Genomic DNA, 12,961 nt, shown 5'->3' with positions numbered 1-12,961 from the left:
AGAGAAACATGGACACATCAGTGTAGAATGATGGCGCAGCATATGCCAGGCTGTGGTAAAGGAAGGTGATGGTGAACTGCCAGCCACAGCGTTCTTCCCAGCAGCTAGTGAGGTGCCCGGCACATGCAGCCTGGGCAAAGGGCCAGAAAAGGCTTCTTAGAGGAAGTGCTCTTTGAGATATATGGGAAAGCAGTTCAGTAAGTGGGGAAAGACATTCCAGGCAGAGTGGGTAACAGCAGTCTAGTTGATGTACACATTGGTGATAGGGCAAAAGGGGTGGGAGCAGCCGAAGATGGCCTGAAGAGGAAAGGGCTAGGCCAGGATCCCATTGTGAAAGTTTCTGTAAGCAGTGGGCAGCCGTGGAAGGATGTATGTGGGTCACTCACATTGTTTGGAAAAGTTGGGAAGGATTAGTTTTGAGGAAGCAAGACATGATGGCTGGGAGACCAGATGAGGCACAAACCTGTGCAACTGGGGAGGGGTGGGGGTGGGGTAGAAATGGCCAGAGCCAGAGGAGCTAACATCTCTGTCTTCTGAGCACCCAGGAGTGGTGCCTAGGCTGAGGGAACAAGTGTGTCTTCCTGTTGCCTAACAGTGAGCAAGTGTGTAGTCAGCACACAAAACATCCTTTTGTTTGGTTGTAACACTGACTCACAGGACTCAAAACAAGAAAAGAACCAGGCTGAGGAAAATTGAACTGGGAAGACACTGACAGGAAGGACATGTTAAATAGAAGAGAAGCACTATAGAGAGCTGAGGAGAGAATGGGAGCTTAGGGCAAATGTGTCACACCAGGGCAAGGTGTTAATAATAGGGTGGTATATGGGAATCCAGTATTTTATGCATGATTGTTCTGTAAACCCACAACTTCTCTAATAAAAATAACAAAAAAACAGTTCAGAGGGTTCTGGGCATGTCAGCTAACTAGGAAATTTTAGTACCCCACCTGGGACTGGAACGTCAACTTGAGCTGACAAATTGATCCTAGAAATCAGCAAGAAACCAGCCCGGAAACTAGAAGTGCCTGCCTTGCCCTCAGTAGAAGCTGGTAGGAACTGAGACGCTTACCTTGTGTGTTGATAGGCCAGGCTCCGTAAGAAAGCTGTGCACTGTACTCTGCTCCAGAGATTCCCCATCCTCGGGTTTAGGGTCCTTGAGAGGCCAACTGAGGTGACTGTGTGTGTGTGTGTGTGTGTGTGTGTGTGTGTGTGTGTGTAGGGGTAAAGGTAAACTGAGGGTGGGACCAATGGTGTGGACAGACTGTTAGCAATAGGAGAACCCTGTCGTATTCTTATCAGAGAGCAGCATTCCTCACTGGCCCAAGAAGGTGTTGATAAAAAGCATTCAGGCATAGATATGAGCTGAACTTTTTTCCTCTCAATTCTCATTTATTCAAAAAATACGTATTACCTACTAGATACTAGTTAGAGATGTAATCTATTCACTGGCAAAGGGTGGAGATGCCGGTAGCCGGGAGAGAGGCCTTCCACCTTGGGGGCTTTGCTGTCAGTGCCCCACATTCCCTGTGCAGACGAGTGAGTGTGCGGCACGTTCCGTGAAGCAGGCCCAGGCTGTGGCTGTTTACTGGGTGAACATGCTCTTGAATACCCTTTTAGTTGCTCTTTTTTGAAGGAAAAACATCTCCACTTTCACTTAACCTGAACTTTCTTCTCTCTTTTTATGCATGTCCTCTTCAATTTATGTTCTCTCACTCCCTTACTGTTGCATGTCTCCATCCAGATCCCGGAACCACCTGTCAGAGAGTAAATAGGAATGTCAGTTGCATCTGGACCAACCAATTTTATCTTATGACAGACCTGTCTGGGGCTTGCATATGTCCTTTGGCCTGTTCTAAATCTTTCTTGCTGACAGCCTTTCCTTAACCATCCTGCTTCCTATACAAACATAGTTCAGAACCCATATCCTGTGACAGACAACTCACATTAGCCATTGAATGCAAATTAGCCTCAATCAAAGAAGAACGGAAATTAAAATTTTCAATGTGAATTTTCTCAGATTGACCTTAGAAGGTTCCACAACTCTCTTAGTTACTTATTGCCTTTGGCCTGCTGGTATTTTATGTGGGCAGGGCGAAACTGGCTGTGGTCAGAGTAAGACTTGAAGCTTTTGACACTGTGAGATTTTAAGCTTTTGATTTGTTCCTATATTATGGAAGGGTTAAAAAGATGCTGCATGTTTTGGTATAATTTTAGTACTCGTATTAATTTTTGTTATGTATGTATAAGGGAGGATGAAAAGAGAGTGCTCAATCACTGTTACAAGATCAATATTCTTTCAGAGCACGTCTTCAAAAAGCAAGTTTCGATGACTTAACACTTGGTTTTGTTCCCCCACCTCTTCAATTTTTTTAAAGAAGCGCTTTATTAAGATATAACCCACCTACTGTAAAATTAATCCTTTAAAATGTACAATTCAGTGGTTTTTGGTATATCCACAGAGTTCCCCAGCCGTCACTACTATCTGGTTTCAGAATATTTTTATCACCCCAAAAAGAAACCCTCCATACCCATTCTTCCCTATCCCCAGCCCCTAGCAGCTACTAATCTTTCTGTCTCTATAAGTTTGCCTATTCTGGACATTCTGTATAAATGTAATCATACCATATGTGGTATTTTGTATTAATGTTTCACTTAGCATAATGTTTTCAACACACATCCATGTCATAGCCTGTATCAGAACTTCATAATGTTTTATGGATGATTAATATTCTATTGTATGTCTGCACTACATTTTATTTATCCATTCATCAGCTGATGGACATTTGGGTTTTTGCTACTTTTTTTCTATTATAACTAATGCTACTGTGAACGTTTGTGTAGAGATTTTTGTGTGGACACACGTTTTCAGTTCTCTTGGACATATACCTAAGAATGGAAATGCTGGATCATTTGGTAACCATGTTTAACCTTTTGAGAAACTGCCAAACTGTTTTCCGAAGTGGTTGCACCATTTTACAATCCTATCAACAACATATGAGAGTGCTAGTTTTCCTACATCCTTGCCATACATGTTATTGTCTTTTTTATTTTAATTCTCCCAAAAATTTTAAGAACATTTTATCATTTATGCATATGGTAACACACAAATACACACAGACTAATGGAAAGCCAATAATCTCCTGCCCTGCAGTTCACTCTTCTTTATCCTGAGTCCCATTGCCAGAGAAAAACACCTTCCCTCTTTTGCTTTTAGTTTTTCTGGTGGTTACCATCGATATTCCAAAGATTTCTTGTTTACTAACATTTTTCATTTTTTCACTTTTTGTTATGAAAGCTTCTGAACATATATAAAAGTATAGTATTACAATCAACTCCCATGGACCCATTCCAGCTACAATAATCAACTGGTGACCACTCTTACCAATTATTTTTTGAGTAATCAACTTTATATATTATCTGTTGATTTCCCTATTGAAAAATGAGGGCTTGGTTCATTGATACTGCCCCTTCCAATTTTTAACAGTAAATTATTTTTAGTTCTTCTATCACCCTTGCCATTTACAAAAAAAAAAAAAAAAAACCTTAAATATCTAGTTCTTACTCCATCAGCCTTGGAGAGTATTGCTTAACTGACCTTCTCCCCAAGTAATCTGAGGATTTTAGTGCTCTATTTCTCCTTCTTTACTTCTGCTTTTATGTCCCAGCATTTTCATTTATACTTTTTCTATTGTCGGGTTGATAACAATTATAGATATAGGTTTTGGTTCTGTAACTATGATTAAGTTTTCTGTGCTTTCTTATCCGTTGGTAGACTGGAGAATCAAAAAAATTGTTCACTGCAGAGCGACATTATGTCCTAGGATTACATTTTTTTCCCTTCAGACTCAATATGATAACCCCAGTGCCAATGGGATAAGAATGTTCTAAGCTTTCAATTGACACCTTTTGAATTCATAAATATATGGTAGTAGGACTCCTGGACCCACTCTGCAAGCTCTTTACATCATGTGTGCCCTTGTATTCTGTAATCATTTCATGCATTGTGTCCTCAGCTAGAGAGGGTACTCCTTGAGAGAGAGTTGGTCTTTCCTTGTTTTGCTCCCCAGGAGCTTCCACCAATTGTAGTCTCTCAGTAAATTACCCCAAAAGTTGCAAACCATAACTTCATTTGTCAAGTAAACATAGCCAAAGCCATTAAAGTATGTCACACCATCAGATTCTACATATACTTTATTTCATGGTGAGTTATAAATATATAAATATTTTAAAAATAAAGCTATTAAAAACTCATAAATTAAAACATTCATCTTTGACACTTTGAGTATTTTTCCTTCATGATCATCTTTAGCCTTTCCAAGAAGTCTTTCAGTGTACACGTCTTAGTTTCATTCACAGGACAGTCGGTCTACAAAAGAAACAGTTCATTAGGTTCACTGGTAAGTATTTCAGTCTTGCTGTCATGCCCATCTACTTGAGTCAAGCCCAACCTAGTACTTGCCACCTGGGCAAGTACCAAACCAGACTGCCCTGGGCCAACAGCGTTGGCCAGTTTTTGGTGCCTACAATTCATACTCCTAAAATGATTACTGTCTTCTCACTGTCTGTGTTCCAAGAGTACTGCAGTCTCTGGAGAGGTGTGCCATAGCTAGGTGTTGCCCAAGGGGAGTAATCTGAAAGTTCAGGCTCAGACCTACCCATTGCTTACTGGGCTTTTTGCACAGCCACCTGGGCTGCTGAGAGAGAGATGCGGTCATGTCACCCTCCTGAGCACTGAATAGCAACACCACAGCGTGGCAGCACTTCAGGTGGAAAGGCTTCCAGTACCCACCACAGACCACTGCTTCAGTTTGAATCTCAGCTGTACCATTTATTAATTGCATTGCTTAGGGCAAATACTTAATTTATAAAAACTTCAGTTTCCTCCTTTGTAAAATGGGGATAACAGTACCTACTTTAAAGATTAAAAAAAAAAAAGGATTAAAAGAGAACATGTATTGTGTCCACCCCTATTCCATTAACTCTTAAATAAGACATCAGTCCAAGGGAGAGGATGACTGTCCCCAAACCTGTCTAAGGTCAATTCCTCCACTTGCCATTAGATATCTTCTCTCACCTACCAGGATTTTGTTTTGTCTTATTCTCCCTCTCTCCTACATCATCAATTCTCCCCTCTCTACTCAATTACTCCCACTGGTATATTAATATGCTGAATATATACCCCAACTAAAAGAACTCTCCCTCCATACCTGCCCTTCAGGTATCGTTCCATTTCTCTGCAACTTTATAGCAAAACACCTCAAAAGAGTTTTTTATACTCACTGTCACTGCTTTTTCACCCTTCCTGCCCCTATTCTCTATTGACCCACTCCAGGCATCCTTTCAATCCCTGCCTCTCCAGAGATACCATTTATATAAGCACCCCCAGTACCTCAATCTTCCAAATCCAATGGCCATACTCAGTCTTCATCTTACTTGAGTTTTCAATGCATTTGACTCAGTTGATCACTCCCTCTTTCTTAAAAGTTTCTTCACTTGCCTTTGGAGGCACCCCCTACTTCACTGGCTACTCCTTCTCAGTCTCCTTTCTAGATCTGCCTCTTTCTGACTTTCTCTCTTAAGAGTGCCTCCAGCCTCAGTCTTCTTCCTATCTCTATTTCCTGCAGTCGTATGACTCTAGCATCTATATGAAAACTCTCCATTTTATATCACAAGCTCTGATCTCTCCCCCAAACTCCAGACTTTACAACCACCTTCTCAACATCTTCTCTTGGATAGTCTATAGGCACCTCAAACTTAACATGTACAAAACTCCCAGTCTTCCATAAATCTCCAGCCTTGCTTTGTCCCCAGTCTTCCATATCTCTATAAATAGCACCTCTCTTTTCCTCACCCCTCATCTGAGGTCTGATCTTTCAGCAAGTCCTTCTGGATCTATTTTTAGTTGTATCCACCTCCACTGCTCCCATCCTTGTCCAGGCTGCTGTCATCTCTAGCCTGGATTACTGTGGTAGACTCCCAACAGACCATCTTACTTCCACTCTTACTCCTCTTCAGTCTGTTTACCACACAGTAGCCAGAGTGATGAAAACCCTCCAGGTGCTTCCCACCATACTTAGGGCAGAATCCAAAGACCCTCTGTGAGCTGATCTACTGAACTCACCCTCCCTCCTGATCTAGTCACACTGGCCTTCTTATTGATCTTTAATGTAGCTCATTTCCACCCAGGGACCTTTGTATGGCTGTTCCCTCTGCCTGGAATGTTCTTTCCCCAGTTAGTCACAACGATTGCTCCCTCACTTCAGGTATCTGTACAGGTGATGCCATCAACTCCTTAGTAGCCCCTCCCCCATGACCCTATGTTCTTTATTCCTGTATTTTTTTATCACAGTGCTTACCACTTCCAGACATTATATAACATGTTTTTTCTAACTCACCTTCTAGAACATTCCATGAGCAGTGACTGCTTGCTTGTCTTTAATGCTTTGTATTCCCTGTAACAGCACCTGGCATTTAGTCGAACCTCAGCAAATATTTGTTTAATAAATGAGTGAATGGGTTGATTAATCTAGGCTAATACAAGTAATTAGGAAGTACATTTAGATGTGAGGCCACTGTATGAGGAGCCACGATGTCAGAGTAATGCAGCTTACCATGTTTTTCATGTTGCTGAGGCTCCTGTAGAGTCCTCTCAGGTGTTTGTTGAAGCACTTGGGACGTGTATAAATCCCCAAAAGCACAGATGCAGCCCTGCAGAAGGTTTCATTCTCAGTTGTATTCTAGAAAGAGAAATGCCACAGATAGCCATGTGCTAGCTCCACTTAAAACAAAGGAGAGGCATTTTTCTTTCTGATTTCTTCTTTCCAGGAGGACAATTGGAGGTGAGTTTGCTCAACTGTGGATTGGATATTCAAGGATTCCTGCCAACTGAATGAAGACCTGCTCGGCACAGTTATAAACCTCTGTAAACAACATCTCCCAATTACCTGCATATGTAGCAACCTTCCAATTTCTTTTCCTTGAAGTGCCGAAAAGCGCTCCAGCTTCTTCTAGATTTAATTTTGAACACAGAAATAAAAGCTTTCACTCTCCTTTAGTAGTGATAAATTTGAGATAAACCAGGAGTGTGTTTGTTTTGGATTTGGGAGCAGGTTGGAGATGGCAGAGACAAAAGGCACTAACAGCACGTGCAGCGTGAACCTCCAGGCAGTTTGCCAGGTGTGCTACCTACATGTCTTTTTCAGACGTGCCAATAGCCCTATACAGTGGGTTTTGTTATCCTTATTTTACAGGTGAGAAAACTAAGGTACAGATTAAGACACCTGAATAAAGACACCCAACTAGGTAAGTGACTGAGTTGGGATTTGAATGCAGGACCATCTGTCTCTACAGCCCATGTCTGCTTTTTTCACTATTCTTTCTGTGAAGGATACTCACAAGAGCTTAGTCCGATGCTGTTTTTCTGTTTTCTTTCATTCCTATAAGGTTTTGAAATCCATATTTCCTTGGAAATCACCCATGCTTGTTGACTAAACAAATGCCCATACTTTAGCCTGGACACTGCTGCTTCAGGCTGCACTTTCCATTTAGCCTTCTCTGTGGAGATGAGACATTTCCCCCTTCAGCTAGAGGTGGGTACCCAGATCAGGACTAGGTGCCCCCAGAGTCTGGCCTGGGGACACCAAGGAGAGGCTTCTGGGAAAGGGTGCCTTGATCTTGGCCTTGGACAGGCTTCTTTAATGGGTCTTTGGTCTCAAATGATGAAGGGTTGGAATCTTCACGGAATTCTGGCAGCTCAAATGTGGGTCTGGCCCCATGCACCCTTCCTGGGGACATTGGGTCTTAGAAGGGAAAATGTCAAGTGGGAGATAGCCCTTGGTAGGGAATCTGGGAGAGGGCTGGTGTCTCATTTTCAACTAGGCCCAATGTGTCCTGTCTTTTTCCACTGAAGAGCCAAAACGTGAAGCCTGGAGAATGGTCTGAACTTGAGCCCTATCCAGCCCAGAAAACTGTCGAGCCTCTGCTAGGACATGCTCTAGTCTCTTGCTACTCAAAGTGTTATCCATGGACCTGTAGCATGGGTATTACCCATTTTCGAAATACAGAATCTCTGGCTCCTCCCTATTCCTACTGAATAAGAATGGGAAATAACAAGATCATGGGGGATTTATTTGAGAAGCACTATCCAGGCAGCTTTAAAGTTCTTATAGTTACATAGATTTTTTTTTCTGATTATAAAGGTAATATTTATTTGTTATAAAAGTAATATATATTCAACAAAAATTAATTCACACATTATACCACCACCCAGAGATAACTACTGTTAATATTTTGATAAATGTCTTCCCAGGTTTTTTTAACACTTTTTTTTTTTCAAAATAGGGACTAACTTTAAATACTGTTTTGTAACCTTTTTACATTTGATATATACTACAAGCATTTTCTTAAGTCATTCAATAGTATTTAAGAACAGGGTATTGAGAGCTGCATAGAAATCCATCACATATTTGTACCACAATTTATCTTGTCACTCTCCTATTACCTTGTTTTTGCTTCTGTAAATAATGTTGCAGTAGATTTTTTCCTACGTAAATCTTTGTGTTCATTTTGTTTCTTTAAGCTAAATTCTAGAAGTACAGTTCATCTGTTAAGGTTTGCCCAGGAGGATCTAGAACCAGTTGAGGGACCACTTTCCCCTTTCCCCTGAAGGGCTCGGTGGCCATGGGCAGGGCCTTTGGAAGGACATGCACTTAATGAACTGGCCAGGAGTCTCTCCTGATCCCATGTTCTAGTTGGAAATGTAAGAGCACTGCCAGTATCCCTGAACCCTGGGACTCAAGAAACCTCTCGTAAATCACCATCTTCATTGGGATTGTGAGTGATTAGAGGTGTGAGAACAAACTAGAAAGCAGACGCATTGTCTCCAGATGTAGCCGTGTCCCTGTGTTGCTCTGGTTCAAGAAGACCAAAAGGAGAAGAGCCCCTTTCCTTATTTTTCCATCAAAGCCTAGCGAAACTTTTCTGACACAGAGTTGGAGCCTAGAAATTAAACTGCCTCTGTGAACAATATATGGCCATATAATATAGAGAAAAAATCCTCTAAAGATATTTTTCAAAGGACTTTCCAAAGGTAATTAGGATAAAATAGGAATTGAAAAGAGTCTGCATCAAATGGCAAATCTTTTAGGAACTAATTCTAAAAGCAGTTTTAGTAAATGGCCTTAAAATCTTAGTTCCACTGATATTGCAGCAAAAGGATGCCATTTCATACTGTCCTTTGCCTCTTGCTCAGATTGCTTTCATCTGCTTTTCCAGCTCTTGCTGCCTGGGGGTGTCTAGCAGTGGCTCAGTGCACACTTTAATAGTCTAGTGGGGCTCACAGTTCAGAACTGCTCAGGAAAAAGAGACTTAAAGGAGAACCTAGGCCCATGCCAGAAGGAAGCCTGCCCCTCACTGGAATTTCAGGAAACAGCAGAACTCCATCTGGGAAGTTTCTTCTTGACTAGCCTCATTTAGAGTCATAACATGATTCTTGACTAGCCTCATTTAAGGTGATAAAAATCTAGTTCCATTTCATTTCCAATTCTGACCAAATTTGGTCAGCCAGTTCTGTTTATGAGTAAATCCTTTAACTTAAAAACAAAACAGAACTCTTTGTGAGTCAGTATAGAGCTCTCTGAAAAATTATGGAGTTAAGCTCTCTTTGGTAACTAAGGAAATGCCTCCTCCAACTAACTAGTGGTCCAGCCAAGAAATCCTTCATAGACCAGCCATCTTGTTTGCTTTCTACCTAGCTCTTCCTCAGACCACCTCAATCCCATAAAAGCCTGGGGAGGTGTCACCTAAGAAGCCCAGGATTTAGATCAGCACATCCCTTCCAGCAACTGCCAAGAGCAGGATGCCACCCTGGGCAACAGTTTGGAGATGCTGGACTACTTGATCCCCAAAAGAAATAATGTTAATACCTGGATTTTGGAAAATGTTCATATTTAGGGAACACAAAGAAGTACCTTTTCCTTCCACATACCACCTTTGGTTTTTTGTTTGTTTGTTTTTTAAATAACAACTTTTTCTAGTTCTGAAATATTTCCATAGATAAATGAGCAGTGCTGAGTCTTTGAGGGACAGGAAGGAGAGCAAGAGTGAGAAGTGAGATTGTTAATTCAGGAGGAACAGAAGCAGTCAGGGGGAAGGCACAGGACTGAGGTAAGAATGAAGGAAGGCTGTGGGGACTTGCATAGGCAATGTCCATCCATGTGGTGATGGAGGTATGTGAAGCCTGCATGAAGGGGGAGGCCAAGAATGGGAGGAGAGCAGTGAGCTGGGTATGGGGAGGCCTGGTCTGGGACCACAAGGATGGGGGGAATTGGCTTTATTCTAGAGACAGCCCAGCAGGGGTCACCTACAGGCTTGGAGGGTTTGATCATTTCCAACCACCAATCCCTCCTTCTTAAAATCACTGCATCTCTATACCAAGTCTTTTCTTTAATCAGGACTTATATCTTCTTAAAATAATACTTTCCACTAACTCAAGAGTTGGTTTCCAACCAACCTTCAAAATCGCTTTCGTATCTTCAGATGTGGAAACTGAGGCACAGAGAAGTATGGAGAATTGCAAAGGCCACACGGCAGGCTAGTGGGAAAACTGGGGCTGAAACCAGGTGCCATTTGATTTCCAGATCCCAGGCATTTCCTCCTGGGCCAGTTCCTAGTGAGCCAGATCCTTCCCTTGGCTTCAGCAGGGCCCTGTCAGCAGAGCTTCTAGTAGGTATGACCAGGATGGGGAGGAGTTGGAGATTATATACATACACACACATACATATATAAAGCATAAGATATTTATATATTACATAATATATGCTTATATAATATATATGTATTATATAACATAGAACATGTAATAAAATTTTGTCCTTCAGAATTTCATCCTGTATCAAATCCCTGGAATTAATCTTTGATCAAACAAGATGATAGCCCAGTTTAAGGCCTGAAGAACAGTCTTCCTGACAAAGTCGGATGAGCCCTGTTCTGTGGCCTGAGTGCTGGATGTGTTCCTGCCCAACATCCAGGGCCCCACTCCTGCAAGCGTACGTGGAAAGCAGGTAGTTAGGAGACCACTGGTAAATTGAGGCTTTGGGGCTTTCATTCTCAGTCGTGTGTTTCCATGAAAACAGGAACTGAAGTGCACAAAGCTATTGATATGGCTGTAGTCATGTGTTTGTCAGAGAAAATGCACTATCAGCTGTCAAATCTATCTCCTCCCACTGCCGATGGAGGGGCGGGGGTGAGAGGCTGAAAGGCGAGGTGGCCAAGCAGCCAGAGCAGGGATGTGTGGACCCAGTCCGTCCAGCAGATTGGCCCTGGACCAGGCTGGAGGGGAGTTTGGCAGGAGAGCGCAAGCTGGGGTCTCTGGACAGCCACCCCCAGGGCCCTGTGGGCTGTTAGGTGACCGGGCTGTAGGAAAGGAGGGGTTCTGGCCCTTTTCTGTTGCCATAGGAAGTCTCCTAGACAAAATGAAAGCTCCTTCAACATGTAATCTCAATATCTGTTTTCGTGAGAGTATTTGGTTTTTCAGAAATGCACAGGCCAGAAAAATTCTCTTATTCAAGTATTTATTGAGTGCCCCCTATGCTCTAGATACTATAGCAGGGGCTGGGTAAACTCCTAAAGAGCTTTTTCCTATCCAGGATCTGAATTAGGATCACATAATCCAAGAGTTCTATTACACGTTTAAATTGAGTGAGACTGGAAACACTAAAACATGTTTGAGATTAAAAAGCAGAATTCTCATTCTTTGAAAACATTTAACACCTTATCATTAATTTGGGCCTGCTTGTTCTCCATTAAAGAAATTTCTTGTCCAACTGGATGGCTCTACTCTCCCAAGTGACCCATCTGCCAAAGCACAGCACAGGACAGCTTCTTACCTTCCGGGCAGCAAAGACATCTGCTACAGTCAACTCGGTGCACGCATACTTGGCCCAGGCAGGAACGAAAGAGCGAGAGACAGCGTTAACCTTCAACTGCACAGAGTAATCCTCTGACCCCCTCAAACTGAGAAAACTTCCTACAATCCCTCAGAGCCAGGGGGAAGCCTCAGCTGTGTGCCCTGCCCTGCCACCAACCACCAACTACCAGCTTCTCTAGAAGTTATGTTCTTCTCACAGTCTAAGGAATCTCCACAGTATCACCAGAGCTCACCAGAACATCTGGAGAGATGGTGCCAGATAGTGGCAACTCACCTTTTTCACTGTGAGGATGTTCAAAGTTTTGACGATCTCTTGCACGGTTGGACCGCATTTGTGTCCATGGACAAGGTCGCTGGCACCTGCTAGTAGGCAGAGCAGAGTTGGAATCAGTGGGAAGGTGAGACCCATTAATAGATCTCTATTTGCAGCGACAAGGTGAGACAATTAGTTTACCAGGAGAGGCTAACTATGCAATTTTGACAAAGATATCTCTATATATAGATTTAAAATTGCTGAAACCAAGGGAAAATGAGTTTACATTGGAAATTTTCATTACAACAGGTTGTCAGTCTTTCGGGGCCAATCAGCGCCTCTCTTCCAGGAGAAAAAATGCCTCACAGAAACAGGTAAAACTTTCCTGTGAAATCAGACCAATAGGAAAATGAAACCTTTTTTTAAATTAACTACAAAGTTTCAGCATAGGAAATTACACCATAATTTGCTCTTTAGATTAATCTTATCAGCTTGGGGTTGCTGCTGGCTTTTTACTTTGCATAGGAGGAGGAGGTCACAGGTGTCCGAATTTGAGTGCAGTCCTCCTGGGGAAAGATAGAGTAATATCAAGAAAGTTTGACTTGAAAAGTATTTTAACCTGGCTTCTTCCAAGTATGGGTGGCATCTTAGAAACTCTCCTATCATGGAAAAGCCGAGCTGGGGTTCTTTCTCTGGGTAGAAGAAAAGCAACAGGCCCAAGTTCCCTCTCGTCTTAGCACTCGGGGTATGCCTTTCCGCCAGGTTTAGGTCTTTGGACAGGTT

General features: G+C 42.4%; 1 protein-coding gene across 1 annotated transcript; it reads right to left on the bottom strand.

The window, feature by feature from the left end:
• Window positions 1-4,263: 4,263 nt before the first annotated feature.
• On the bottom strand, window positions 4,264-12,334 carry IL4 (interleukin 4). The gene is made up of 4 exons (XM_037801929.1): window positions 12,200-12,334; window positions 11,885-11,932; window positions 6,611-6,736; window positions 4,264-4,365 (listed from the first exon to the last, which is right to left on the bottom strand). Exons 1-4 carry the CDS (start codon window positions 12,332-12,334, stop codon window positions 4,264-4,266), a joined length of 411 nt encoding a protein of 136 aa, XP_037657857.1.
• Between the last annotated feature and the right edge of the window lie 627 nt (window positions 12,335-12,961).

Source organism: Choloepus didactylus, chromosome 13, assembly GCF_015220235.1.
Source record: "Choloepus didactylus isolate mChoDid1 chromosome 13, mChoDid1.pri, whole genome shotgun sequence".
NCBI lineage: Eukaryota > Metazoa > Chordata > Mammalia > Pilosa > Megalonychidae > Choloepus > Choloepus didactylus.
Note: the sequence above shows the minus strand (reverse complement) of the source record. Positions and strands in the feature narration are given on the sequence as shown.

What these genes read in the sequence shown, in the direction of transcription:
- IL4 (XM_037801929.1), bottom strand. Translation starts at nt 12,334, where the DNA reads ATGGGTCTCACCTTCCCACTGATTCCAACTCTGCTCTGCCTACTAGCA. An exon ending in ATGTCTTTGCTGCCCGGAAG is followed by an intron (nt 6,737 to 11,884) that starts GTAAGAAGCTGT and finishes TTCTCTTTCTAG; the next exon opens with AATACAACTGAGAATGAAAC. An exon ending in TCAGCAACATGAAAAACATG is followed by an intron (nt 4,366 to 6,610) that starts GTAAGCTGCATT and finishes TTTCTTTTGTAG; the next exon opens with ACCGACTGTCCTGTGAATGA.